At 41.4% G+C, this 26347-nt stretch overlaps 2 protein-coding genes across 7 annotated transcripts; one reads left to right on the top strand and one right to left on the bottom strand.

Annotated features, from left to right (window-relative positions):
* Positions 1 to 443: 443 nt before the first annotated feature.
* Positions 444 to 2597, bottom strand: LCMT2 (leucine carboxyl methyltransferase 2). The gene has a single exon (XM_024732541.1). The coding sequence runs from the start codon at positions 2563 to 2565 to the stop codon at positions 505 to 507; it is 2061 nt and encodes a 686-aa protein (XP_024588309.1). The 5' UTR covers positions 2566 to 2597; the 3' UTR covers positions 444 to 504.
* Positions 2463 to 26139, top strand: MAPDA (N6-Methyl-AMP deaminase). 6 transcript variants are annotated; one of them, XM_024732543.1, is made up of 12 exons: positions 2463 to 2601; positions 2700 to 2962; positions 8833 to 9056; positions 9298 to 9428; positions 9919 to 9979; positions 13474 to 13558; positions 16592 to 16673; positions 18808 to 18934; positions 19977 to 20057; positions 22287 to 22425; positions 24502 to 24602; positions 25144 to 26139. In XM_024732543.1, the coding sequence occupies exons 3-12, from the start codon at positions 8994 to 8996 to the stop codon at positions 25336 to 25338; spliced, it is 1065 nt and encodes a 354-aa protein (XP_024588311.1). In that variant the 5' UTR covers positions 2463 to 2601; positions 2700 to 2962; positions 8833 to 8993; the 3' UTR covers positions 25339 to 26139. The 6 variants fall into 6 exon arrangements, with proteins under 6 accessions (XP_024588311.1, XP_024588312.1, XP_024588314.1 ...); XM_024732544.1 differs by lacking the exon at positions 2700 to 2962 and having other exon boundaries at positions 2467 to 2601; XM_024732546.1 differs by having other exon boundaries at positions 2581 to 2962; positions 24502 to 24622.
* Positions 26140 to 26347: the final 208 nt, after the last annotated feature.

The following is a 26347-nucleotide window of genomic DNA, read 5'->3' as shown; positions in this document are numbered from 1 at the left end:
GGTTCATTTCAGGTTTCATACATGAAGAATGAGGTCAATAGCATGTCCCTTCACGTATATTCAGCCTTGTATTCTTACCAAGGATCTGTGTGAAACTTCTTCCAAGGTCCCATCTAAAATCACAAAGCCTGGCATTGGGAAAAGTTTCACTTGACTTAGGCTAAAGGTCATTGTAACTCAGTAAATGGATAAACTCAGATTAGAAAATGGGAGGAAGACCAGTAAACTAGATACAGGGACCCAAAGGCCCCCAATTCCTACTCTAGGACTGTATGACCACTCTCTTCAGATAGGCCTATTTATGTTTTATTTTTGTACCATCTCTTTGAATGTTGGTGTGTGTTTAAACAACTTTTTTTCTTTTTGCACTGAACAGAAAAAAACAAAAACAAAAAAAGGAATGGGAACAGGGGAGTGGTAATATCTATAGCCAGAGTCAAATACTATTTTGGAAAGCTTTATTGTCTACTTTAGTGGGTCCTGAATATATCACAAGTCCAGTCCTTACTGCCTAGCACTTAAGGAAGAAAGGTCTAATGTCACTGTACAGGGGTTGAAGTAGGTACCAAAAGAAAAGCAGTTCCCACCACCTCCAAGGAGCAGGAGCTGTTGCTCTTCAGGAAGGAGAATGCTGGTATGATTGTGTAACATTAACGGCCATGGCACACATGTTGTGTCAATCTGATACTCGAAGCTCAGTCCTGTAGACAAATCAATAACAGTCACTCCAGGAACTGAGGAGGAATGAATCCAGACCCCTCCAACCAACAAAAGCTTCCCATTGACCACATGAGCTGTGTGGGAGTACCTTGGGGTAATGGGAGGCTGGATGGTTATTGATTCCCAGATGAATCCACAAGAGACTGGTTTCAGAAAGAATACAGAGCTCAACGGCTCCTCAGAAGCACCTAGACCTCCAGCAATGAGGGCTCCCCCTTGACAGCTGCAGGCACTGTGGGAATGCCGACCTTCAGGTACTTCTCCCTCCACTGGGATCCTGACCCAAGCCATTGTCCCCACATGTAGGAAATGCCAGTCCCTTAGTACAGGTTCGGCCACACTGCGGCCCCCATACACAAACAAATATCTCTGATTCTCATAGGACACTTCTGTTGTTGAGTGGCGCCAACATGACAAAGTGGAATCTTCTTCTGGGCCGACCTTTGTGACTGTGACATTTAGGTCCTCAGGGTTATTATCCTCACTCTTGCAAAAAAGAAGCTGGAGGATCCCCAAGGCTGGAGTTAATGGGGACAGTCTCCCTCCCAGAACCAGAACCTGAGTATCTGAAAGTCTTGTCATGGTGTGATAAAGGCGTCCATCCCACTGAGCTCCAATCCCCCAACTGCATATTTGGTTGCCTTTCCATTCAAAGTCACAGTATCTTGAGAGCAAGTGAAACTTTCTCACTCGGCAATGTCGCCCCTCCTGCTCTCCAAATCCTCCAGCACTGAGAATAAGACCTGGGCTCAAAAGGACCGAAGCGTGGCCATATCTCTTAAGGTGTGGGCCCTGGCTATCACCAGTGACTACACTGGCAGGAAAGATTCCTGAAGGGGAAGGAGGATCTACCCGAGGAAACGTCTCTGAGGGTGGAAACACCAGAGTTTGGGAGAGGGCGTCTCCCCGAGAAGCGGCCAGAATGAAATAGTGGGCGCACTTCAGATGCCACTCCTCAAACTCATCGAAAGTTTCGAGATTTTCCACGCGCCGGCGTTCTTCTGCGGGAAGAAAGCAGCGATAGAACTCATTCATGTCCATGGCACGGCAGGCGGTCCAGCCGGCCTGAAGGAAGCGCTGCTGCTGGGCTTCCGCGTCGGGAAAGCGATCCAGGCCATGCAGGGGAGAATTCAACTGCCGAAAATGTTGCTGCATGAACTCGCCAAAGGCGTCACGTGGCCTCATCTGCTCGTAGACGACGAAAAGGGCATTAGAAAAACGCTGTGCGGCCCAGGCGATGAGGGCCGCGGCATCATCCGGCTCGAGGTAGGTCAGCACAGCCTCAGCCAGGAGCAGCGTCGGTGCGGCTGCGTCAAGGCCCGCGGTGCCCAAGGCGTGGTCCAATCGCTGCAGCTGCCGCAAGTCCAGGCCCAGGATGCAGTAGTCCGAGCTCTCAAAGCACAACGTGTACCCGGGGTCCCCGCTCTGGAAAGGCCCGGTTAACGCACACAGTTCCGGCGTATCTCGAATCCTCTGCGCTTTGCGCTGTGCCACGTCCGGAAAATCGACCTCCCAGACGGCAGCCCGGGTCAGGCGGCCCGCAGTTTTGAGGCGAAAATACAGCGAGTCCGAGCCAGCGCCGAGCGACACGATCTGGGCGCGAGGCGCGCCGGGGACCGCGCACGTCCCCTTCAGGAAGGCGCGCACGCAATGCCGCACAGCGCGTGCGCGGACGTAGTAGCCGCGGTGGATGAGCGGCGCGCGGCGCGCGGTACCTGGAACTAGCAAGGCGGCGAAGGTGTCGTGCACGTACCCGCGCGCAGCCAGAGAGGTCTTGCTGACGGCGCTGCTGTCGTTGGTGCTCTGCACTGCCCCGGCCCGACGCTCGCGGCTCCGCGGGCCCATGGTTAGGGAACTCAGGAGCGACGGTCGGTCCCGGTGGTGAGTTGCCTTTTCGTTTCCCAGTAGCCACCTCGCGGACTCTGTACGGAAAAATCACCCCCGGGCACCCCGCTCCGTGACGCCTCTTCCTTGGACAGGTGTGCGTCACTTCCGGGAAGAGCGCACCTCGCCAATCAGTATTGAGGAGGGTGCAGCTGGTGCTGACGTTCGGCTGTGATTGACATTTCTTTGATTCTCTGGGACTGCGGTTTGGCGGCAAGACTGACGGCTGCAGCTTATTGTGGACACGTGGACTGTGTCAGGGAAGCGCGGGTTGTTACTTTTCTACAAGCCTTCCTGTCTGAAGTGAAAATTTAAGCTGTCATAAGTTTACTCAACTGTTGACAAAAATCTTTAAGAGGTGAGTCTGTGGGGACTGACAACCAGAGCTCCTTGGACGGCAGGGTCTGCATTGAGTGTCTGGTAGGGGCAAAGCAGGGTTAGAACCACTGACTTTGGTGGGCAAGGAGAAGGGGTCGCTCCTCGGATGCTAACTACGAGTACTTACTAAGAGATCCCATTTAAATCTGAAAACAAGCCAGTGAGGCCAGGTGCAAAATGAAGAAACCTTTACAGAAGTTGTGACTCACCCAATCAATGTTTCCCCACAGATGTACACTATTGATTCCCTTGTATTCCGGGCTCTGTGCTAAGCTGACAATAAGTAAACCACTCAGACTTTTGTTTCTCAGCTGTAAAATGACATTCCCCTCCACGTTCAAAGTTCTGTTTTCTAGGACAAAGTTGAATATGTCTGTGGAAGAGGGAATCATAGAAGAGAGGTGATTTTTCCCTCTGATACGGTCTGAGTCTTGGAGGTTTAAAATAATCGAGTTTCTAATTTGAGTATTTGGGAGTCGTCACCCGTAGGAAATCGCTTGCAGAGATATTTACGGGATTTGTAACTTATTAATTGGGATTTGGTGACTGAGATGGAGAAGGAAATCAGGATGACTATAAGTATGGTTACCTTGAAGCAGCATAGCATAATGGTGAAGGGCATGAGTTTTGGAGTCCAGCCAGTTTGGATTTGGATACTGGAACTGTGTCATTTAGATCTGGTGTTTAAGAGCTCGTAATGACTTTAGGGAGAGCAATTTCTGTGGAGTAGTAAGGGCAGAATCCATGTTATAATGAATGGGAGATAAGTAAATGGAGGCAGCTCAAGTTTAGTTCAGAAGGAAAGAAGAGACAGGGCAGTAGTTAAAGAGGAATGGGGGATAAAAGAAAGTTTATTTTCATTTTTATTTTTTTAAGGTGGAAGCAAGTACTGTACTTACCTGGTGGTTCCCTGAGGGAAATTAGCAACTGGAGAGAGAGAGGTTGATGAACAGAAAAGTGAGAAGATTAGTGGAGTAATGACTTGGAATAGATAGGAAGGAATGGGATCCTGGGCACAAATTAGTCTTGGGGACAGGAGAATGAATCCTCTTTCTCTGATTCACGAGGGAAGAAGGGGTATAGATGAAGATAAATTTAAGTGTGAGGGAAAGCAGAGAGAAATAGAGGGAATTCATGTCTGAAGGCTTTCGTTGTCTATAAAGGTAGTGACTGAGTTGTAAAGTTCAGCCTGAGGCAGCTGGGTCTATGGAACGCTTGAGTTTGGAATTGGAATGGGAGAAGGACTCCCCTGAGCTTGCTGGACTTTGAGATAGTCATTTCTAAAATGAGGGGATTAAGTGTTGCTTTGTGTGGTGTTTCAGGGATTATTGAGGGTCAAAGAGAAAAAAAAAGTTGTAGGACTTTGAAAAATATACTGTGCTGTAGAAATGAATTTTTATATGACAAGTTAGTAAAATGTACATGATATATTAGAAATACTTCTTTTTTGGTAAAGAACAGATCAAGAAAAATGATTCAAGAAGAAAGAGAATGGAGCAAAATTTGTGATTTGGGTGCCTTACAGTTGTTTTCTGGTTATTTGTTAAAAATCTATATTTTCTTTTGTAAAATGAGACAGTAATACCTCATGGGTTGTTATGAGAATCAAGTAAAATTACCATCCAAGACATTTAGCAGAATGCCTGGCTCATACTAAGTGCTTAATAAATAGTAACAAGTGTTTTTATTAACCTGAGTTCCCTTTTGGGGGCAGGAGTGGAGGGCGGGGAGGAAAAAAGTTCTCTAGGACAGTGGTCCCCAACCTTTTTGGCACCAGGGACCGGTTTTGTGGAAGACGATTTTTCCACAGGAGTTGGGGGGCGGGATGGTTTCGGGATGATTCAAACGCATTACATTTATTGTGCACTTTATTTCTATTATTATTACGTTGTAATATATAATGAAATAGTTACACAACTCACCATAATGCTGACAGGAGGTGGAGCTCAGGCTGTAATGCGAGCGAGGGGGAGCGGCTGTAAATACAGATGAAGCGTCGCTTGCTCACCCACCGCTCAGCTCCTGCTGTGCGGCCCGGTTTCTAACAGGCCAGGGACCAATACCGGTCCGTGGCCCGGGGGTTGGGGACCCCTGCACCAGGAGAACAGGAGACCTGGTTCTGGCCCTGCTCTAACTTGATGAAATATTAGTACAAATGTAGAAAGATCTTATCTCAATGTGTTGCTGTTTGGCACATCACACCCACCCCACCTGCTTCTGATCTATGCCAAAGCCAGCTCAGGCAGACTGAATCTGGCAGGGCATGGAATTGTTGATAGCAATAGCTTAGGTAATGATCAGTGAAACAACTTTTAAAAATGTGTAAAAGCTATGCTTGCTTTGGTGGCTTTCAAATTTCCATAGGTTAACATTGTAGCTATTGGGTCAGTAAATTTACTCATGACTAGTTAAGGGGCAATCTGGAGGGTGGTTTGAAATGTGCCACAAAATCAGGTCAGGATCCTAGAGTAGGATTGAAAATTTATACGAAAAGTTAGCCATCTGTAACATTTGTTAACAGCCTGCTATGTAAAATGTCCTAAATGCTTTTTCGGGCTGTCATTCTGTTGTCTAAACGTAAAAGTTCTTCTCTCTCGTAATTCATATTAATAAAGCTGTTTTGCAAGGTTTGTAAAAGTTATTTATTTTATGAACAATTCTGTAAAATAATTTGTTAATTATTTTAATTGATTTATTAAAAGTAATAAGTGAATTATCTAAATTTATTACTTAAATTTAATTTATTAAAATTATTTCAAAAAGTAATCAGGTATTACATGCAAGTTGTAAAACCTTCAAATTGCACAAAACTTTATAAGGTAAGTAAAAATAAAATTCTGTCCCTTGACCTTTGCCGCTTCCAACCCACTTTCTAGTGCGAACAGTTTTCTATGTATCCTTTCATACCTATTTTAGGAATAAAGATATATATAAATAAGAGTGTGTGTGTGTATACACACATGCTTTGTTTATAAAGGTCATCTTTGTGAACAATGTTTTTTTGCAACTTACTTTTTGGAAATAACACTATGTTATAGAAGTCTTTCCATATAGTCGTAGATATTCAGTTGGATGGGTATACAATTAATTTAACCGGTACCCTACTGATGGACATGTAGGTTGTTTCCAATTTTTTGCTATTATAAATAATGCTACAAGAAATGTATTTGTACGTATCCTATAAGATGCAGGATAAATTCCTAAAAGTATAATTATTGGGTCAAAAAGTATGTGGGTTTGTGTGTGTGTGTGTGTTGCCAAAGTACCTTCCAAAAATATCATACCAAGTTCTGCTCCACCAGAACTTTTACTCTCACCTTCACCCATATTGGGTATTCTTCTGAGCTTCAGATTTTTTTCTGAATAATTTTACAAGTTAAGTCTTCCACATGAACTTTAAAAATCAATTTCTAAGGAATAATTTTGGGAATATTTTGATTAACATTTACTTTTGTCAATTTATGACAAATTTACTATGTCAAGGTATGTTTTTCTGTGTTACTGACATCTCTTATGTACTTCAGTAGAGATATTAAACATTGATTAAATAGTCTATCTTTTTTCATTTGTTACTATTAAGCACTTACTACGGCATTTTATTGAAATTCTGTTGAAATTTATCTCATTCTGGGTTAGCCTTTCTGTGGATTTATATGGCTCTGTCTAGATCTCTACAAACTATTTTCTTAATTGCCCATTTTAATATCTTGGTAACTTATTTAACCCTCTCAGTATCAATTTAGTGATTTTTAATGTGGTGAAAATATTTATTTTGCAAGCTTATGGGGAGGATTATAGATAATATTATTAAAAGTGTTTGCCACTTAACTGGTAGGCTCTGAATGGAAACTGCTATTCTTATCAATGTCATCATCATTAATATCTGAGGACCATACTTTGAAAATCACTAAATTTCACTTGGAATTTTGTCTTAATTTATAAGCCACCTTCAGAGGTAAAGGGAAATTAGGATTTATTTATCACCTACAAAATGCTGGGCACTGTGCTAGGTGTGAAACTGCACTCCTTCTCGGGTGGGACTCAAACCCACGGGCTGGGGCTCGAACCCACCTGCACCTCAGATTGGGACTTGAACCCATGATCCCTGACTTAGGAGGGACTCGAACCCACTGTCTTTTTTAAAAATTTTTTTTTAAATTTTTGGCTGCGTTGTGTCTTTGTTGCTGTGCGTGGGCTGTGTCTAGTTGCAGTGAGCCGGGGCTACTCTTCGTTGCGGTGCGCGGGCTTCTCATTGCGGTGGCTTCTCTTGTTGTGGAGCACGGGCTCTAGGCTTCAGTAGTTGTGGCGCACGGGCTCAGTAGTTCCCGCTGTCTTTTAATTGAAACTGCTCTCATGGTGTCAGAACTTACTGAAACTCAGGTACTTTTGTCTTGGCGCAGAAAAAATTCATTGAGAGGGAAAGTGGCAGGCAAAGAGTGAGTTTATTTTTTTATTTTTAGGCTGCACCTGCACGGCGTGTGGGATCTTAATTCCCCCACCAGGGATCAAACCTGAGCCCCGTGCAGTGGAAGCGCCGAGTCCTAACCACTGGACTGCCAGGGAATTCCCAAAGAGTGAGTTTATTAGCATGGGATGCTTGTAAGAAATGCAAGCGGGCAGGGGAGAAGGCTCTGCCCCAGGACTGAGAGGGCTTCATTTTTATAAACAAAAGAAAATTGGGAGGGGAAGAAGACCACCTTCTTCCTCATTCTTGGGCAGACGTCAAGGCTTACATCATTATTTTCTCCTTTGGCCCTGAAGGGTTTAACCAGGACTGTCATGCTGCTATTTAAATCATATGTATATTAGCAAAAAGGTGGTAACATATACTAAAATATGGTAATTCATCTCAGGTTTCAGTATAATGTCCCCTTTCACCTAGTTTGTTTCCCTGTATTTCTGTCTTGGCTACACAAAGAAATGCTGCTCTTCAAGGACTATTAACTCCCTGACTTCATGTAACAAGATTCAGACCGGTATCTATTGTCTTGTGTTTTAACTATCAGGGTTTGTGGCTTGAGTGAGTCTGATGCTTGGATGCACCTGTTCTTCCTTCAAGGTAGGGTAGATTGTTGCTAGGTTAGTGGATTCTTTTTTTAAGTGGTCGTTAGCTTACACCAGTCTCCCGAACTCCCTTGAAATTCCCTTTCTGTCTTTAATCCTTTAGTGGGATTTTTAAAGTAACTGTTTAATTATCCTACTCTATCCCTATCAGGTGCTAGGGAGGTAGTATAAGCCATAGTCCCTGTTCTTAGGAAGTTTATATATTCTGGTGAGGAAGAAAGACAAGTAAATCAGTGATTGAGATGCAGTGTGATAAAGTGCTGAGTTAAGGGTAGTCACTGGATTATGTGGGAACATAGAAGAGAGGAATTTAAAGTACTTTATTAATCCTCACAGCTACTCTGCAGTTTTATCGAATTTTTATCCCATTTTTACAAATAAAGAAACTGAAGCCATGGGGTTAAAAGTGACTAAGGCCACACAGCTACTTAAGAGCAGAAGTGGTAAAAGGATTAATCTAGGTCCATCCGACTCCAATGCCTCTTCCTTTATATATTTTAAATAGGTCAAAAATGTAAACTTTTGGACCCAAAATAGGTCTTATAAATTTCTAGTTTTAGAAGTAGTTTTATAGAAAGTGCTAATAGGTAAAGGAATATACCCTACTAAATTTCAGATTTTAATTCACCTCTTACCAGCTTGAGGGCTTTTCTTATTTCTTGTTCAGGTTGTTGGCTCACTTAAGTTAGCTTTGGAGCAGCTTTTGTCTTTAGAGGAGTAAATTAACAAAACCTGTTTCTTTGCTTTTGCATCAACATCTGAAAATGTTCACATTCGTTTAAATAGGTGAAGCTGAGCCCAGAACTATGCATACTGTTTATCTTATCAAAATGGAGTGAAGCAATCTGAAGGAAATTCAAGACCACAGAACTTACTGACTGAACCACATTGTATTGTTCATGCCAAGAATAAGTGTTTGGAGAAAGACCTTGCTATTCTGCTAAATCATGATGGAGGCAGAAGAACAACAGCCATGGAAGACAACCTTTTACTCAGAATTACCTAAAGTGGTGAGAATTCAACCAAGGAATCTGGAGTGTTGTTAATCATAATGACTTCTGTGTTGTTTCTTTTCACAAAAGACAAGTACATTTTATAAGTAGAATTTCCAAACTTTGTACATTTTAAAAGTTATATAGCTACATCTAGTAGGCAGTTTGCCTAGTACAGACTACAAACATCAAGCACCTGGTATGATGCTATGAATCTAGTGGACTTGAGAAGTTTTTACTGATTGTATTCTTATTTTAGGAACTTCATGCCCACTTGAATGGATCCATTAGTTCCAATACCATAAAGAAGTTAATAGCCAAGAAGCCAGGTCTTAAAATCCACTATCAGATGACTATGATTGACAAGGGAAAGAAAAGAACTTTAGAAGAGTGAGTTTGGGGAGATTGTGGACATACTTCTTTTTTTCTCTATTTTGCGATTATAAATAGTATGTAAGGATTCAGATTTTTGTAGTTAAAGAAATAGGGTAGCCATCTGGTATGGAGAGTATAACTTGACATATAGCATTTTTTCCAACTGTCAGACTGTTGACAGTATTTTTAGTGATTTGTATTGTTTGTGAAGTTACACTATATTATAATATTCTTTAGACTTGAAAATATAGACTTGTTGGTTTTTTTCCCCAGTTTCCTACTACCACTTGGGGTAGGGGTTGGGGGGTGGAGAAGGGAAACTATTACTTCCCACTTAAAATTAACGTATGATTTTCTGTCATTTGATTATCCCTCCAGATCAATGTAATTTTTGAAAAACCTATTCTCTAGTTCTTTATAAATATATGATTACTATTAGCCTAAAATCAGTTAATTTAGTGAAGTTTTTGATGACTAAAGTACGTTAAAACTTTTCATGTTGCAGATGTTTCCAGATGTTTCAAATTATTCATCAGCTTACTACTGGCCCTGAAGATATTCTAATGGTGAGAAATGAAGTAATTTTTAGACTGGTTTAAAAATTAGTAAGTAATTGATGCCCTTCTGTTGTTGCACGTGACCTTTTGCTGTCATCAAGAATCTGATGAAAAATGTTTTCTGGCTTTTTTTTATGGTAACTCTTTTAAAAAATAATGTAAGACATTTGCCTAAGAGCTAATATCAAAAGATACGTTCATTATAAAAGATATGAGGAAAGAATCAAGATCAGAATCTTCTGTTAGGTAGTGGACAATGTGGAGGAGAAAATCTTGTCCTGTTTTACATATATATATATGAAATATCTGACCCAGACTTTACATGTATTGCTTGGGATACTTTGAACTGCCCCTGGGTGGACATTATAGAGAATGAAGAAGTTCAAGAGGTGCTTACAGATTGAATGATTAATCACTAGGGAAATTGTGCCTTCCCTCTGGGGATGAAGAGCTAGAGGACTCCACTGTGTTGCCTTAGCTGAAGCTCTGTGATACTAGAGTCTGATATGGCAGACTGGCTTCTGTATATTGATCTGACCAGGTTGGCATTTTTAAATATTCTCTTTGTAATTGGAGAGAAGCAGAATCCTATCAGTGTTCTTAACCCTTAGAAAAAATGCGAAGTAAGAAGTGTAACCTGTGTTTCTGGAGAGGTGACTTTTGACTGGTCAAGAAAGAATTTTCCTCCTTGGCTGACACTGATCCTCATGGTAGTTATTAAATAAATTAATCACCTTTTGGAGGAGGGTTAACTCTAAAAGTTTAGTTCAACAAAAGTTGACTAAGTGCCCACAATGTTCCAAGCACCCTGCTAAAGACTGGGAGATATAAAGATAGATCAGCATGGTCCCTGCCCCTCAGGAATCTATAGTCAGGCTGGAAAGACAGACCCATAAGAGGATAAATCCAACATCATGAGGTAAGCTCTGTGTTACAGACATGCACAGGGATTTATAGGAACCCAAGGGAGCATTGTCTAATCAGCCACTCAGCAGGTACCACTGAACCCTGCTAGGAATGTCCACCACAGGAGGCTCTGTCTCACTTTCTGTTGTTGCGTGTAACAGAGCAAACCTGATAAAATTTTAGATTCTGAGAGCTCCATGGGTATCATATGCCATGCTCATTGTTTCATTCCTTCCAAAGTTGGTAAAAAGCTTTATTAAAATGAGGCGAGGAATTAAGATTCTGTAGCATTTGATTTAGTGCTACTTAGACGAACACCTGTAGGTGGTCGAGAGGATGACAGTGAGTTGCCCCAGAGAGTGAAATTAATAACATTTACATATAATAAATGAATCATGTGTGGGAGTAAGCCAAGAGATTGTTTACAGATGTGGGACTGAGTGGGGATCACTTAACAGTCAAGTCATGGCGACTGGGTGTAATCTCAAAGAGACAGGATTGAAATGTGACTGAAATAATATTAACTATTGCATGTGCCAGACACTATACTCAAGATGACTTTCTGAGGTGGGCATTTTTTTTTAACATCTTTATTGGAGCATAATTGCTTTACAATGGTGTGTTAGTTTCTGCTTTATAACAAAGTGAATCAGCTATATACATATACATATATCCCCATATCTCCTCCCTCTTGCATCTCCCTCCCACCCTCCCTATCGAGGTGGGCATTTTTATTGTTCCCTTTTTGCAGATGAAAAAAACTGAGGCCTAAAGAGGTTAAGTGTAACTTGTTCAAGGTCACTCACTGCGAGTAAGTGGCAGAATTGACTATTTTGTCCGATTCCAGAGCCCATGTTCTTTCTCATTCAAGATGTGCAGTCTTACCATTCTTGGAGAAAGCAGAAACTTAATCGTGTTGGATTCTATCTGAAGAAAGTACTTGAGTAGATGTTCTCAGTCCAGCGCACAGAAGAGGAAAGCCCAAAGTGCCAAGAGTTGCCCTCGGTACCTGTTGCTGCATGGAGCAGAAAGGGCTGAATCTGGCCAACACGGATATGGACCCTAGGGGAGTGTTCTTGGACATGAGCTAGAGATGATTCCACAGGCCTTAATGTGGCCTAGAGAAATCTTCCTCCCATTGCTTTCAATCAGTATTTGCCAGCAATCTTCTGTTGTTCTATTTGGTTTCACACGTACCTCACCATCAAGAAAGGGGGTGCCCTGGATAGTAGATAGGATCGCTTCACACCCTCACTTCCACCCTCGTTGGCAATTCATACATTACAAATAGGCTTCTGTATTAAGTCTCCTGTGAGCTGGGGTAGGGTGTCTCTGGGTCTGCTTAGTTCTGGAGCAATGATAAGATGTGAGTTCTTCAACCTGCAAAGATGAGGCCTGTGCTCTGGTGGTGGCAGTGGCAGCATCATGGGGTTCCTGAGACAGCAGTGCTACGGGGTCCAGTGCCTGTGATGCTGCTGCAGAGGCTGCAGGGTTATGCTCAGTGGTGGAGGAAGCAGTGGTGTCTTGCTTGGTCCAGGGGTGTCACGTGATTTTGAATGCTTTTGTGTTGTCCTGAGCTGTGTAATCTCTGAGGCTGATTCTCCAGACCTCCTGGTGAATCCAAGCCACCCGTTATATTCATATTATAATAAATTCCTTTTTTGGCTTTAGTGTAAAGAAAAACGATGAGGCCCAGATCTTGGATTGCAATGGATCCACCAAGGCGGGGCCACCCAGTTAGGCACCATCTGTGCAACCAGCCAGCCTTGTTCCTTGGCCAGGACGCCGCACCTGCATGCCCATGTGCACATGGTCAAAGCAGGTTAAGAGTAGAATACCAGCTGTAAGGACTAACTAGGGCTGGTTGTCACAGCATTTCTAACTTGGTCCTTTTTTCTTCTAGATTTGGTATATTTTAGGGTTGATGGCAATGAAGGAAAACATGCCTTCAGCCGTTAGATGTCATTTATCTTGGTGATTTAGTAATTTTTGGATTGTTGAGTTTTGTGCTAGATTGGATACAGTTTTACTCAAATTTATCACCCATTTTCTTTGCCTGAGAAGAATCTTCCTAAGCACTTCTGGGGGGAATTTAACCCTGCCGGAAGAAATTCTTGAAAAATACAACTTATCCCTAAATAGCTTGAATAAGAACCTTAAGCCATGACTTTAAATGGTACATCAGTACTACCTAATCATTTTAGTTGTTTATTTCCATATGTAATGAAATTTCAAATAGTATACACTCATAGGTGGTTTTACTGGTTTTAGTTTTGCCTCTGTTTTATCAGTCTGCTGTTCATTAGGAAATTGAGAAATGGTTAAAAGGGGAGAAGAGAAACAAAAGGTGTGGGTGATGTCCAGATTTGGATTTCATGTGAGTATGGGCGCTGGGTAAGGGGAGCTATTGGAAATGTAGTTCTGTCACAGCCTCCACCAGGGGTGTGACAAAGCAGGTCATCCTCACCATGTGGGAGACTCCCAACACTACTTGCAAATCAAATTTAATGCATGAAATAAAGCTGTAGCACGTGGCATTTTCATGGGGACGCTTACACTAACATAATCAATATTGCATACATTGCCTTTATTATCAGGTCACGAAAGATGTCATTAAAGAATTTGCAGATGATGGTGTCAAGTACCTGGAACTAAGGAGCACGCCCAGAGAAAATGCTACAGGTAGAATCTAACTACTTCTCAGCAGATGTCTATCTTTTTTCTCATGTGCTTTGATGATGCATGTGTTTGCAAGTTGAGACTATGAAGTATTTACTTTTACACTATTGTAAAAGTAGGGTCAGTGGTCCAAATCTTCTGATGTACATTAATGATGTATGTTATTAATGAGTGAGTTATTCTTTTTTTTTTTAATCTATTTATTTATTTTTGTTTGTGTTGGGTCTTCGTTTCTGTGCGAGGGCTTTCTCTGATTGTGGCAAGCGGGGGCCACTCTTCATCGCAGCGTGCAGGCCTCTCACTATCGCGGCCTCTCTTGTTGCGGAGCACAGGTTCCAGACGCGCAGGCTCAGTAGTTGTGGCTCACGGGCCTAGTTGCTCCATAGCATGTGGGATCTTCCCAGACCAGGGCACAAACCCGTGTCCCCTGCATTAGCAGGCAGATTCTCAACCACTGCGCCACCAGGGAAGCCCAGAGTGAGTTATTCTTAACTTAAAAAAATCAGGTCAGGTATTGTCTGTTGGAGGGAAATAAAAAGACCTGCAAACATTTTGCTTGTTCTTATTTTTCTCACTCTGAGAAAAGAACACTTTTTCCTTATAGTTACATTTTCTTAAATAAATGCTAGTTCGAGTTCCCTGCATCAAGGCACTTGTGAGACAATGAGTGGATGCAGAATCACATTTCATGACAATCACTGAAATGAAGGTTATTGACTCACGTCTCAGGGACTGATGGTATCTTAGGCCAGAAGCAAGCTGTGATGTGGCAAAACCTCTCTGGATGGAGATGAGTGGATCTGGATGTGATCTGGAGAAATTTCCTGGGACCCTCTTTCCATAAGAGCAGCATCAGGAGATATTCTGTAGTGCCCTTGGGTCCTCCTTAGCACTTTGTCTGTGACCTAAAGAGGCCCTACCAGATCATTTTGCACCCTGATATGTGTAGCCCAGCATCATTCAGGGGGTAAAATTTTTGAAACTGCATATAGTAAAGTAAGTGCTGAAATGAGACAAGCAGAAGATTCTTTTTTTTTTTAATTTATATTGGAGTATAGTTGATTTATAATGTGTTAGTTTCTGCTGTACAGCAAAGTGAATCAGTTATACATACACATATATCCACTCTTTTTTAGATTCTTTTCCCATACAGGTTATTACAGAGTACTGAGTAGAGTTCCCTGTGCTATACAGTAGGTCCTTATTAGTTATCTGTTTTACGTATACTGGTGTGTATATGTCAGTCCCAATCTCCCGATTTATTCCTCCCCCTGAGCAGAAGATTCTTATCTCACATTTTTAAACTGTAGGATCCTGATGAGGATAGTGAAAGGGAAGGAAAGAAGAGACCTGCCAATTATTAGGGCTAGTTGACTCTTCAAATGGAGATTCAAAGGGGAATGTCACCTTAAGTATGCAGCAATAGGGGAATAGTTAAATAAAAGTTAATGGAATATTTGGCAACCATTAAAACTATTTGCAAAGACACTTTAATGACGTGAAGACATGCTCAGAATACAGTGTTAAATGAAGGAACAGGATACATATATACCTAGTAGCATCTCATCTGTTCAAAATTATCTATCTATCTATATATATATATATATATATGTTTACATATATACACACACTTAGAAAAACAGCCAGTGGTTATCTGTGAGTGGTGGGATTACAGGTTATTTTTATTTTTCTTCTTTATAATTGTCTGTGTTTTTTCTAGAGATTTTCCACTAAACATAAACATTTTGGGCTTCCCTGGTGGCACAGTGGTTGAGAGTCCACCTGCCGATGCAGGGGACGCAGGTTCGTGCCTCGGTCCGGGAAGATCCCACATGCCGCAGAGTGGCTGGGCCCGTGAGCCATGGCCTCTGGGCCTGCGCGTCCGGAGCCTGTGCTCCGCAGCGGGAGAGGCCACAACAGAGAGAGGCCCACGTACCGCAAAAAACAAAACAAAACAAAACAAAAGTAAACATTTTATAACTGGGGTATGAGAGTATTTTAGAGGAGGTTGTTCTGGAGAGTGCTTTTTCAGAGACCCACAGAAGAGGAGGACTTGAGCACCTGAACTTGAAAGAACGTCTCTAGTGCCCTGGATGAGAAACACTGAGTCTGAGCAGGGTTGAGGGAGAGGATTTTTTCCTGGACAAGCAGGAAAACATTCTGCTAGTAGAGAAAACATTTTCTGGCATTTTTTGTTTTTAAGGACAGGCCTTAGAAAAGGGCTTCTTTTTTTTTTTCTGGCCACACTATGCACATGGGGATCTTGGTTCCCCAACCAGGGATCGAACCCATGCCCCCTGCAGTAGAACCACAGAGTCCTAACCACTGGATCACCAGGGAATTCCCAGAAAAGGGCTTTTGTTATTTTTGTTTTGTTAGAACAAGCATTTAAACTTTCTATGGCAATTTGCGAGAGTAGGTTTTTTGGTTTTTTTAAAATTGATTATTTATTTATTTATTTTTGGCTGTGTTGGGTCTTCGTTGCTGTGTGCAGGCTTTCTGTAGTTGCAGTGAACAGGGGCTACTCTTCATTGCGGTGTGTGGGCTTCTCATTGCAGTGGCTTCTCTCGTTGTGGAGCACGGGCTCTAGGTGTGTGGGCTTCAGTAGTTGTGGCTCGCAGGGTCTAGAGCACAGGCTCAGTAGTTGTGGCACACGGGCTTAGTTGCTCCACAGCATGTGGGATCTTCCCGGACCAGGGCTCGAACCCGTATCCCCTGCATTGTCAGGTGCATTCTGAACCACTGCGCCACCAGGGAAGTCCCGAGAGTAACTTTATGTTTGTTGAATTTGAGAATAATTTTTAAACAAGCTTGAATTTTATGTCTTTTTTTTAAATTTCATTTTTCTAGTATTTCATTTTTTTAAATTTTATTAAAGTATAAATGGTATTTACTAAAATGTATCCATAACTCATCTTTAACCATACCCGTATCACACATAAAATGAAAATGTATTTGTTCATATAGGGATGCTAATGTTGAAGGATGAAGTAGTTGATGATCTCTTTAAAAATGTTTTATTTGTGTCCTTTCCAGGAATGACTAAAAAGACTTATGTGGAATCTGTACTTGAGGGTATAAAACAGTCCAAACAAGAAAACATAGACATTGATGTTAGGTAAGAAGCATTGTACCTTAGTGGTCACCATTTAAAATACTAGAATGTGAAAATTTTACTCTTTTGAGCCTGAGTATAGTGGATTTTATAAATCAACCAATAACCGACTTTTATCTTTTAATAAAAAACAGAGTCAAGAACCTTGTTGTTTAAAGTTGAGAATGCAATTCTGAATTTTTTCGTGTGGCAGTAAAGTTCTGAGTCCTGTTGCTCTTGTGAAGTATGGCTTCCCATGGCTCTTCAGCGAAAATCCAGGCTTCTTGCTATGGCCTGCAGGGTCCCATGTGGCTGCCTTTCTTACTTCAACAGCCTTATCTGGACCACTGGTCACTTATCACGCACTGGCCCGCCCTCTGTTCCTCAGGTAGTCCAAGACTGTCCCACATCAGCACCTTTGTACTTCCTGTTACTTTTGCCTAGAACACACCTCCACTGTATCCTCACGTGGTTGGCTTCTCATTATTCAGGTCTCAGTGTGGCTGTCACTTCCTCAGAGGGGCCTTCCTTGACCACCTTATCTAAAGTGCCTCCCCACATCTTCTAGTCACCCCGTTTATTTCCTTTATGGCACTCTTCTTAACAAGATCAGAAGTCTTCTTGTTTTATTCGTATATACACACTCACCCGCTAGAGTGTCAATGCAGTGAGGCCAGGGCCTGTGTCTTTTGATTCACCGCTACCCCACCAGTACTTAGAACAGAGCTGGCACATAATTAGGGCTCAGTAAGTCCTTGAAGGAAGAAAGGAAGAAAGCTAACTGTATAGTTTCTGGCTATAAAATCTCTCAAAATTAAGCTTAACTGGACTAATACCCCAATTAAAAAAAAAACAGGCAAAAGACAAGAGAATTCAGAAAAGAAGACATACAAATGGCCAATAAATGTATAGAAAACTATTTAACTTCACTAATCAAATAATTTTAAAAAGAAATATTACAATGCAATTTCAACAGGTACCCCACTCCCCAAAAAGAGTATTAACCAGTGTTTGTGAACTTACACACTGCTGGTGAGCGTATGTAATTAATAAAACCTCTCTAAAGAGGTATTAAGATCTATGAAAAGAATTTCCCTCTGTGATCCAGTAACTCTGTTCTAGAAATGTATCCAAAGGAAATAGATTGATTAATGTTAAGATTCTTCACAGTAGTGTTATTTATAACAAAAAGTAGAAAATATCCTAAAATGTCCAACAATCAGAGAACAATTACATTATGTTATATTCATATGATTTATATTGTTTTCTAACATTTAATGGCAGGGGAAATTGTTAAGTGGAAAAAAAAAGACTGCATTTTATATATAGTTGATCCAGATTTTGTAAATAAATATATGCTGGAGGGATTTCTTTATTTTGTGAATAAATAGATAAACTAATAAATGCTAGAGGAAAATTACACAATATTAACAGGGGTTCTCTGGGTATTTGATTCCTTGTAGGAATCCAGCTAATGTATGAAGAATGAATTTGTATCAGCTATTGGATACATGTTAGAATTAGAATATTACCAGTCTTGTAACCCTTAATGAAATAAGGGATCTAAGCCTCCTGATGAAAGAACCATCACCACGTATGAAATCCTCTTGCCCTCAATATTGAATCTGATCTGATTAAGCCTCTAGACTAGATCCAGTTTCCAATTCATAGGATATACAAGAGACAGGAGAACATGTTATCAACATGGGGATTCAATCAGCAAAATCAGATGTGGGAAACTATAGGAAAAATGATGTGGTTTCTTCAACAAATAAATTCAAGAAAAGAGGCCGGTGGGAGGTGTGAGGTAGAGGGTGGAGGCATGGGGGAAGTGGCTATAGATTAAAAGAGACTTGAGACACATTGACCAATACAATGTGTGGACCTTAGTTGGATTCCGAATCAAACTGTAAAAAACAAATACATGAACAAAAAAACAGGAGATAGAACTTTGAACACTAACTAGATATTTGGTGCTGTTTAGTAATTTATGTCTCATTCCTTATGGCAAAGTAAGATGTCAAGTTAGTCAGGCTGTACTTTTCCAGTAAGATGTATTCCATGTAGCCTGCCATACCTCTCTGGCCATACTCAAGAGTTGTCTTTTTCATCTGCACAATCAATACTCATTTTCAACTGTGTTTTTCTTGTATCAAAGGTATTTGATATCAGTCGACAGAAGAGGTGGCCCTTCAGTAGCCAAGGAGACTGTTAAACTTGCTGAAGAGTTCTTCCTTTCTACTGAGGATACGGTTCTTGGCCTTGACCTCAGTGGAGACCCTACTGTAAGTTACTTTTCCAAAACATATTTTATTTCTAAAAGGTAGAATCAGTTTGTGGGATGAGGATTAGCTTGGAGCATCCTGCTTTCTCCAGAGGTCCAGCAGACTCTCTGTGTGGATGAAGCCCTATCCTGCCCTGGATGACCAGAACGTCTACAGCAACTGCTCTCAGACAGGGTTCTGTGAAAGAATTAAGCCCCCTAAAAAAAGAGAAAAAGATTTGCATGACAATATGATTATTTTATTTTGGTTCACAGCTAGTACCATTCTACTAGAGAAGTTAATTTATTAACATGTAATCCATGTCTAATGCTTAATTATGGCTAGGGCTTAATTGTCTCACAGAAGCCCCAGTTGAGAAAGGCTGGTCTAGAGCTTCTTGGTCAGATTCAAGCAGGGTTCCTCAGCTGTGGCACTACTGACATTTGGGGCCAAAGAATTCTTTGTTGTAGGAGGGTGTCCTGTACATTATAAGATGTTTAGCAGCATCCCTGGCCTCTACCCAATAGATACCAGCACCCTCTTAGTTGTGACAACCAAAAATGTTTGTAGACATTACCAAATGTCCCCTGGAGGGCAGAATCACCCCAGTTGAAAACCATTGAAATAGAGAGTCCTGTGAACCTGGTTCTTACGGCTTTGTCAAAACCTGGGCTGTTCCGGCCTTGTTTCATCCGTCCATTTGATAGAAGCTTTCTTTACAAATCATGCTGGTTCCTGAATCAGGTGAGTTCTTCTTCTTAGCTTTAGATATCTAGATATCCTTCCGAACGTAAAATTTGGTGACTGTTATATCAAGCTTAGCTGATTGTCATCAGGTTCACTGATACTTAAGATTCTTGAGGGCAAGAACTGTGTCTGTGCCAGCTTTGAATTCTCTAACATGTCTAGCACACTGTAGATACTTTTTAAACAAAATGTGCAAATAAGTCCATCTGCCGTTTTTTTTCTGCCATTATTTTATTTCTTTTTTTATTGAGACAGAGTACCCAGTTCTTCAGTTTGCCTGTACTCATACATCCTCATTTTAACTTTTGTATTCAAGGTAGGACAAGCAAAAGACTTCTTGGAACCTCTTTTAGAAGCTAAAAAATCAGGTCTGAAGTTGGCATTGCATCTTTCAGAGGTAAATAATATTGTAAAATTAGGCTGGAGAGGATGGATTACGATGGAAAATAATTAATGGAAAATAATAATCATTTGTACATGGCTAAAGATAGACCTCGCTTGGGAAAACATTTTTAGAAAAAAGTAGAAATATTTTTGTGTAAATTATAATGATGAAGGCATAACTTGCTTTAGTCCCTCACGTTACTGTTCCTTTGTTTTTGTGGTTCCTGGGGTTGGCTGTTGATGTGCACTACGGTTGTGTCCTTAAAACAGCTTAATTGACAGCTTGCTAGAGAAAATGCATGAATTTATATCAGCAGCCTTGTTAGCGGCAAGATGACACTGAGAAAAGCATGAGTTTGTCTCACCTGTCCTTGCAGGGAAGGGACCTGAATGTGTCACATACACTGGCAAGAAAGGAAGTAGCTCATCATCATTTTATAAGGCTCAGCAGAAGATCAAGTGCCCCTGTGGCACCAGCTCCTTGGCAGCACGAGCACAGTGCAGATAATGCACAGGGAGTAGCTGGAGAACAGTCACTTTCTTAATCAGCACATCCCTGTGAGGCAACCAAGGGACTCTCCTGGACTTTTCCCCATTTTACAGATGGATTGACTTTCTACCTCAGTATTTCTACCTATTTCTGTTTTTTCTTTTTTTTAACATACAAAAAGCTATACATAATTATACAACTTGATGAATTTGGATTTGTTTCTTTTTTTATTATTTATTTATTTATTTTTATTTTTGGCTGCCTTGGGTCTTTGTTGCTGTGTGCGGGCTTTTCTCTAGTTGTGGTGCGCGGGCTTCTCATTGGTGGCTTCTCTTGTTGCAGAGCACGGGCTCTAGGCACACGGGCTTCAGTAGTTGTGGCACGCGGGCTCAGTAGTTGTGGCATGCGGGCTCAGTAGTTGTGGCTCACGGGCTCTAGAGCACAGGCTCAGTAGTTGTGGAATACGGGCTTAGTTGCTCTGTGGCATGTGGAATCTTCCTGGACCAGGGCTCGAGCCCATGTGCCCTGCATTGGCAGGCGGATTCTTAACCACTGCACCACCAGGGAAGCCCCTGAATTTGTTTCTTGAATGCAGGAAATAATACTTAGTTTACTTACCTCGTATGATTATTTTGAGAATTAAGGTCATGATTTAAAGACTAGGAGAAAAATGGGAGCTTCGTGTCAGTACTGGCTCTTTTTCATGTCTACAAAGCAGAGAGTCAGTAATCTAGTGGCAGAACTTAAAATCTAGGATTCATGTTTCCACACTCTGATCAAAAGATCTTTCTTGTGTAGGACACCCTCTAGTTGACCAAACTGATGCCAGATTGAAGTCACTGGTCAGGATAACAGAACAGCCAGCATGAGGCCAGTTACCTCTGGCCTTTGTGCACAGCATCAGAACCTGCTCTTTACCTTAATTTCTGTGGCTTTTCTTGTTTGGTCCATTGGATATAAAACATTTCATTTCAACATGTTATGGTCGTTTGTCTTTTAGGCTATCTAGGAGATGAAGAGCACAGCCAGACATTTTCATGGTGGTTGTGGTTTGCACTTAGCTAGCCTTGTCGTTAGATAGAACATGAACACACTGTATGTGGATGGAGTCTGGGCCCCGGAGTCAGATGGAGCCAGGTTTCACCCTTATCTCCACCATTCACTAGCTCTGTGAGCCTAGACAGCTTTTCTTTAAAATGCTTTATATTTTTAACTACAAAAGTTATATGTATCTGAAGAAAATCCACGTGTACAGAAATAGTGTAAAGTAGAAGTAAAGAAATAAAAAATGAAAGGTCCCCTTAGTTCTGCTCCTGAGTTGATCCTATTAACAGTTTTGTTATTTATATATATTTTTTCTATCCCTTTTTGTAATATGTATGAAGACATATACACAACACAAAACACACATATGCATATAGAATTGTGAGATTTTGTTTTTGAAAATGACTTTTTCTGAGTTTTGATTTCTTCATCTTAATACTTTGTATGATTCTTGTGAGGTTTAAAGGAGAATGTGTGTGAAAAGGCTATTGACTCCATAGTTACTATCATCAAAATGAATCTAGAAGAATACTGGGAAATAAGTGGGAAGATAAAAGGCAAAGAAGAGAGCTGGAAGGTCTAAGTGGTTCAGCTTCCCAGAATGTCTGCATTACCTTCCCAGAGGGACAAAATACCTGGCTATAGAAAAAAGTACTTTTAAGAACCACTAAAAGAGGTTATTGATGCCCTCTTTCCCCTTTTTTTGAGATTCCAAACCAAAAAAAAGAAACACAAGTACTCCTGGACCTGCTTCCTGACCGAATCGGGCACGGCACATTTCTCAACTCCTTGGAGGGAGGATCCCTGGATCTGGTGGACTTTGTGAGGCAACACCAGATACCGCTCGGTAAGGCTTAAGGCTTTAGGTCCTCCAGGCAACTCACTGTCCCTTCCTCCCCAGCCCCCAGGTTGCAACCCATATGTAGAGAAGCACTGTTCTAAATATATAAATATCATTTAGAAGTTAAGTGATGCTTTCTCAGCCTCATTTAAGTAACAGGAAGTTTTAGCTCCCATTAGAGTATAAGCTCCATGAGAGCAGGGCCCTTATCTGTCTTGTTCACTGCCATGTTCCCCAGTTCCTGGAACCAGGTATTATATTGAGGGAATAAGGTCGTCTAGTATTTTGGAATGACTTTAACCAATTTACGTATGTTGTGAAAATGTGTAACATTTAGTTAAAAATTAAGACTTATGCAAGATTCCAAGTATATTTTTATATGTCTGTTAACCATCACACACTTGCTTGTCTGCATGTGTATACCTGGAGCTTTTTTTTTTAATTAATTTATTTTATTAATTAATTTTTTTTATTTTTCATTGCTAGTATAGAGAAATACAGTAGATTATTTTATATTTATCATGTGTTATGTGACATTGCTGAACTTAACTTATTCACCATTACTTTGTAGAATAAGTGATGAGAGCTTACATCTCTCCTTGTTCCCTATCTTAGGGAAAAGCATTCAGTCTGTCGCTATTAAGTATAACGTTAGCTGTAGGGTTTTTATTTTTATTTATTTATTTATTTTGGCTGCGCTGGGTCTTCGTTGCAACTCGTGGGCTTCTCTAGTTGTGGCGCATGGGTTTAGTTGCCCTGCGGCATATGGGATCTTAGTTCCCCAACCAGGGATTCAACTGCATCCCCTGCATTGGAAGGCAGATTCTTAACCACTGGACCACCAGGGAAGACCCCCTGGAGCTATTTTTATTTAACAACAAATACTTATGAAGTGCCTACTCTGTTCCAGTCACTATTCAAATTGCTGGGAATACAGCAGTAAACAAAACAGACAATGTTTCTTTCTCAAGAAACTTATATTCTAGCATAGGTAAGAGAGACAGTAAGCAAATACACAAGAAAATATCAGTGTTAAGTTCTTTGAAGAAAATTAAACAGGCCGGTAGAATAGAGATGAGATAACCACTTTTGATTGGATAGTTGGGGAAGGCCTTTCTGATGAGGGAAAGAAGCAGTTGGCTGAAAACCTCTTTACTGAATGATGAATTCACTGAACTTACAAATTTAACAATTTGCAGTAACGCCTGTGTGGGTGTGTTTTTTTAACTAACATAGAGTTTTTCAGCAATTCATAATGGGTGAGATTTCTTTTCTTTTTACTAAGGAAATTTTTAAACCTCTACAAAAGTAGAGGATCTTGGAAACCACTTGCATAGTGATCTTACTTGGTGTGGTGGCCCAGCTCTGCTCTCAGCAGGGGCAGGTTGGGTTTGCCATTGCTGGGACTGAGTGGCCCTGTGTTGCAGCCGCCTTACTCAAGGGAGCAGATGCCATCAGTCAAGTCAGTGAAGTATTTTACTCTGGCTGGGGAGCTGGGCATAGCTTTTCAAGGCAGGAGTTTTATAATCATAGAAGTCGTTCTTAAGATGGACTTGCAGCAGGCAGTGAATGGATGGTTGTCTGAGTAAAAGAGTTTAGAGGTTTTCTTTGAAGCCGTAGAAGTCCATTTCTGCTCTTGGCTTTTTATAATACTGTAACCCTCGACAGTGCTACCATTTTCTTACCTTTACTTTAGCTCCCACTGTAAGACCAGGAAGAAGTGCAGCAACCCTTCAAAGATTCCTTCTGCTCCCCTATCACGATACTTCCCTGCCTTCTTCATGGTGACTGGCTTATCACACCCCTCTTTCCTCTCCTTCTTTGGTAAAAGAAAGGGAGAAGCACAGGGCTGTGAAGGGGATGTTAATTCCCTGCCATGAGCTGCAGCACATAGTTCCCACACAACTACACTCATTGGACTACAAATTTTCACATGTAAGAAAAGGTCAGTTTTGTAAAATAATGAACTACTGAAAATTAGCATAGTTTGGAAAGATTTCTCATGTATCTACTTGGTGACAGTGAATGAGTCTACTAATCTGCTTTTAATAAGAGGCTTCTTCCTTTCCCCTCTTCATCTAGAACTCTGTTTGACCTCGAACGTCAAAAGTCAGACAGTTCCATCTTATAAGCAGCATCATTTTGGATTCTGGTACAGCATTCTCCATCCTGCCGTGATCTGTGTAAGGTGTTTTGTTGTGAGGTATTTTGCTCCTCTTTAGTCCCTGAGTTGCCATAGGTCAGACATTCACTACCTAGCTGGCTGCCTTGCACACCTTGGGGGTGATGCCCAAGTGGAGGTGTGAGAGGAGATTGGGGCTTGAGAGGCTGCAAAGGGCCAGCGTGACTCTGGTTTGGCTCTACGGGGAAAGGTCCTGGACAGTACCTGGGGGAACAACAATACTGATGCCCAGCACCCAGCCCTTGCGATTCGGCTTTAATTGATCTGGGGGGAGTCCTGGGCACAGATACATTTTAAAAGCTCCCTCGGTGATCTAAACATGCAGCCGTGGTTGAGAGCCACTGCCCTGGTGTTTTATTTTTTGTTCTTAAAAAGGATAAACAAGCCTGTTCAGTCATAGATGTGCATGGGTATATTTATAGGCCCCTGTTTAAATTCTTAAAAGAAGCATGGTAAATAGGAAAATACTCTAAACGAAAGCTGTTGTTTTTTAAAAAATCACTTCCTCGTTCATTTTGAAACTTTCTTGCTTATGTTGGCAGACCGATGATAAGGGTGTTTTTGCAACACACCTTTCTCAAGAGTACCAGCTGGCAGCTGAAACATTTCATTTGACCCAGTCTCAGGTGTGGGATCTGTCTTATGAATCCATCAGCTACATCTTTGCTTCTGACAGCACCAAGTCTGATCTGAGGAAGAAGTGGAATCATCTGAAGCCAAAAGTGTTCCATTTTTAAGCTGTAATGAGGTGAACTACTTCCGAGTATGTATTACAACCTAGATCTCCCTGCTGTATGCCACTTAGTAAGCTGTCCACTGCTCCCTCCCGTGGAAGCATAGCAGCCAAGTGCCATGGGCTCCAACACTAGCACCTTACTCATGGCGGATGCCCAGTCTCTCTTAAACTGACTGGCAGGCTCTGAGGTTGTCCATGGCTCACCTCCATGCTGCTTACAGGAAGGGACTTCAAAGTTGCTGCTCACTGAACTCCCCATTCCAGCAGTGATTTTGACTTAACAGTCCTTCATTAGTGATCATGAAACTTCAAGAAAATCAAAGTAGGTTCTCATCAGGAAAAGTTTTGGAATTACTAGTCTAAATAAGGTGAAGAGAGAAGGAAAAACAGATTGTCGCCAAAACCTTTAAGCCATCTAGCTTGTGATGACAGCTCTGTATTTTGTTGTGCTTACTTTAATCGGACTCCTTTCACTTAAGTATTCCCCAGAACTGTGGACTCCAGGGATACCACGCATTTTTGTGAATCCCAGTAGCCAGGGTTAATCTCCTTTGGGTGGGTGACCCTAAGTGACAGATAAAGCTAGCTTCTGATATCTGCCTTTGCCCTTCTCATGATTAATCCTCCTGGAGTCAAGATACATTTTAGATTTTGAACCGAACAATGGAGAGAGAATTGATCCATTCTTATGTTCATATCTCATCTTCCCTCCCCTACCTGGTTACCATAAAAATAATTCTCTACAGAGTTGACAAGACAGCCTCTATACTCAGATTACAGTAAAAGAGAAATGGCAGTGCTCTCTATCTCTCCCTCTGTGTATATATACACGAATGTATGTATGTGTGTGTGTGTGTGTGTGTGTGTGTGTGTGTGTGTATTAAGTTCTGTGGCACTGGCCATAGAGAATAAGCAATAAAGGGAAGAATGATAGCATGGGGAAAATAAAAAGAAATAATAGCACTAAGGAAACAATTGATGAGAACAGATATGACTGTCCAGCTCCTAAT

Source organism: Neophocaena asiaeorientalis, unplaced genomic scaffold, assembly GCF_003031525.2.
Source record: "Neophocaena asiaeorientalis asiaeorientalis breed wild unplaced genomic scaffold, Neophocaena_asiaeorientalis_V1.1 scaffold119, whole genome shotgun sequence".
Lineage (NCBI taxonomy): Eukaryota > Metazoa > Chordata > Mammalia > Artiodactyla > Phocoenidae > Neophocaena > Neophocaena asiaeorientalis.
Note: the sequence above shows the minus strand (reverse complement) of the source record. Positions and strands in the feature narration are given on the sequence as shown.

Excerpts from the sequence above, each read along its gene's own strand:
- LCMT2 (XM_024732541.1), bottom strand. The coding sequence starts at position 2,565 with ATGGGCCCGCGGAGCCGCGAGCGTCGGGCCGGGGCAGTGCAGAGCACC.
- MAPDA (XM_024732543.1), top strand. The coding sequence starts at position 8,994 with ATGATGGAGGCAGAAGAACAACAGCCATGGAAGACAACCTTTTACTCA. Across the intron at positions 9,980-13,473 it reads GCCCTGAAGATATTCTAATG|GTCACGAAAGATGTCATTAA; the intron begins GTGAGAAATGAA and ends CTTTATTATCAG. Across the intron at positions 24,603-25,143 it reads TCCATCCTGCCGTGATCTGT|ACCGATGATAAGGGTGTTTT; the intron begins GTAAGGTGTTTT and ends TTATGTTGGCAG.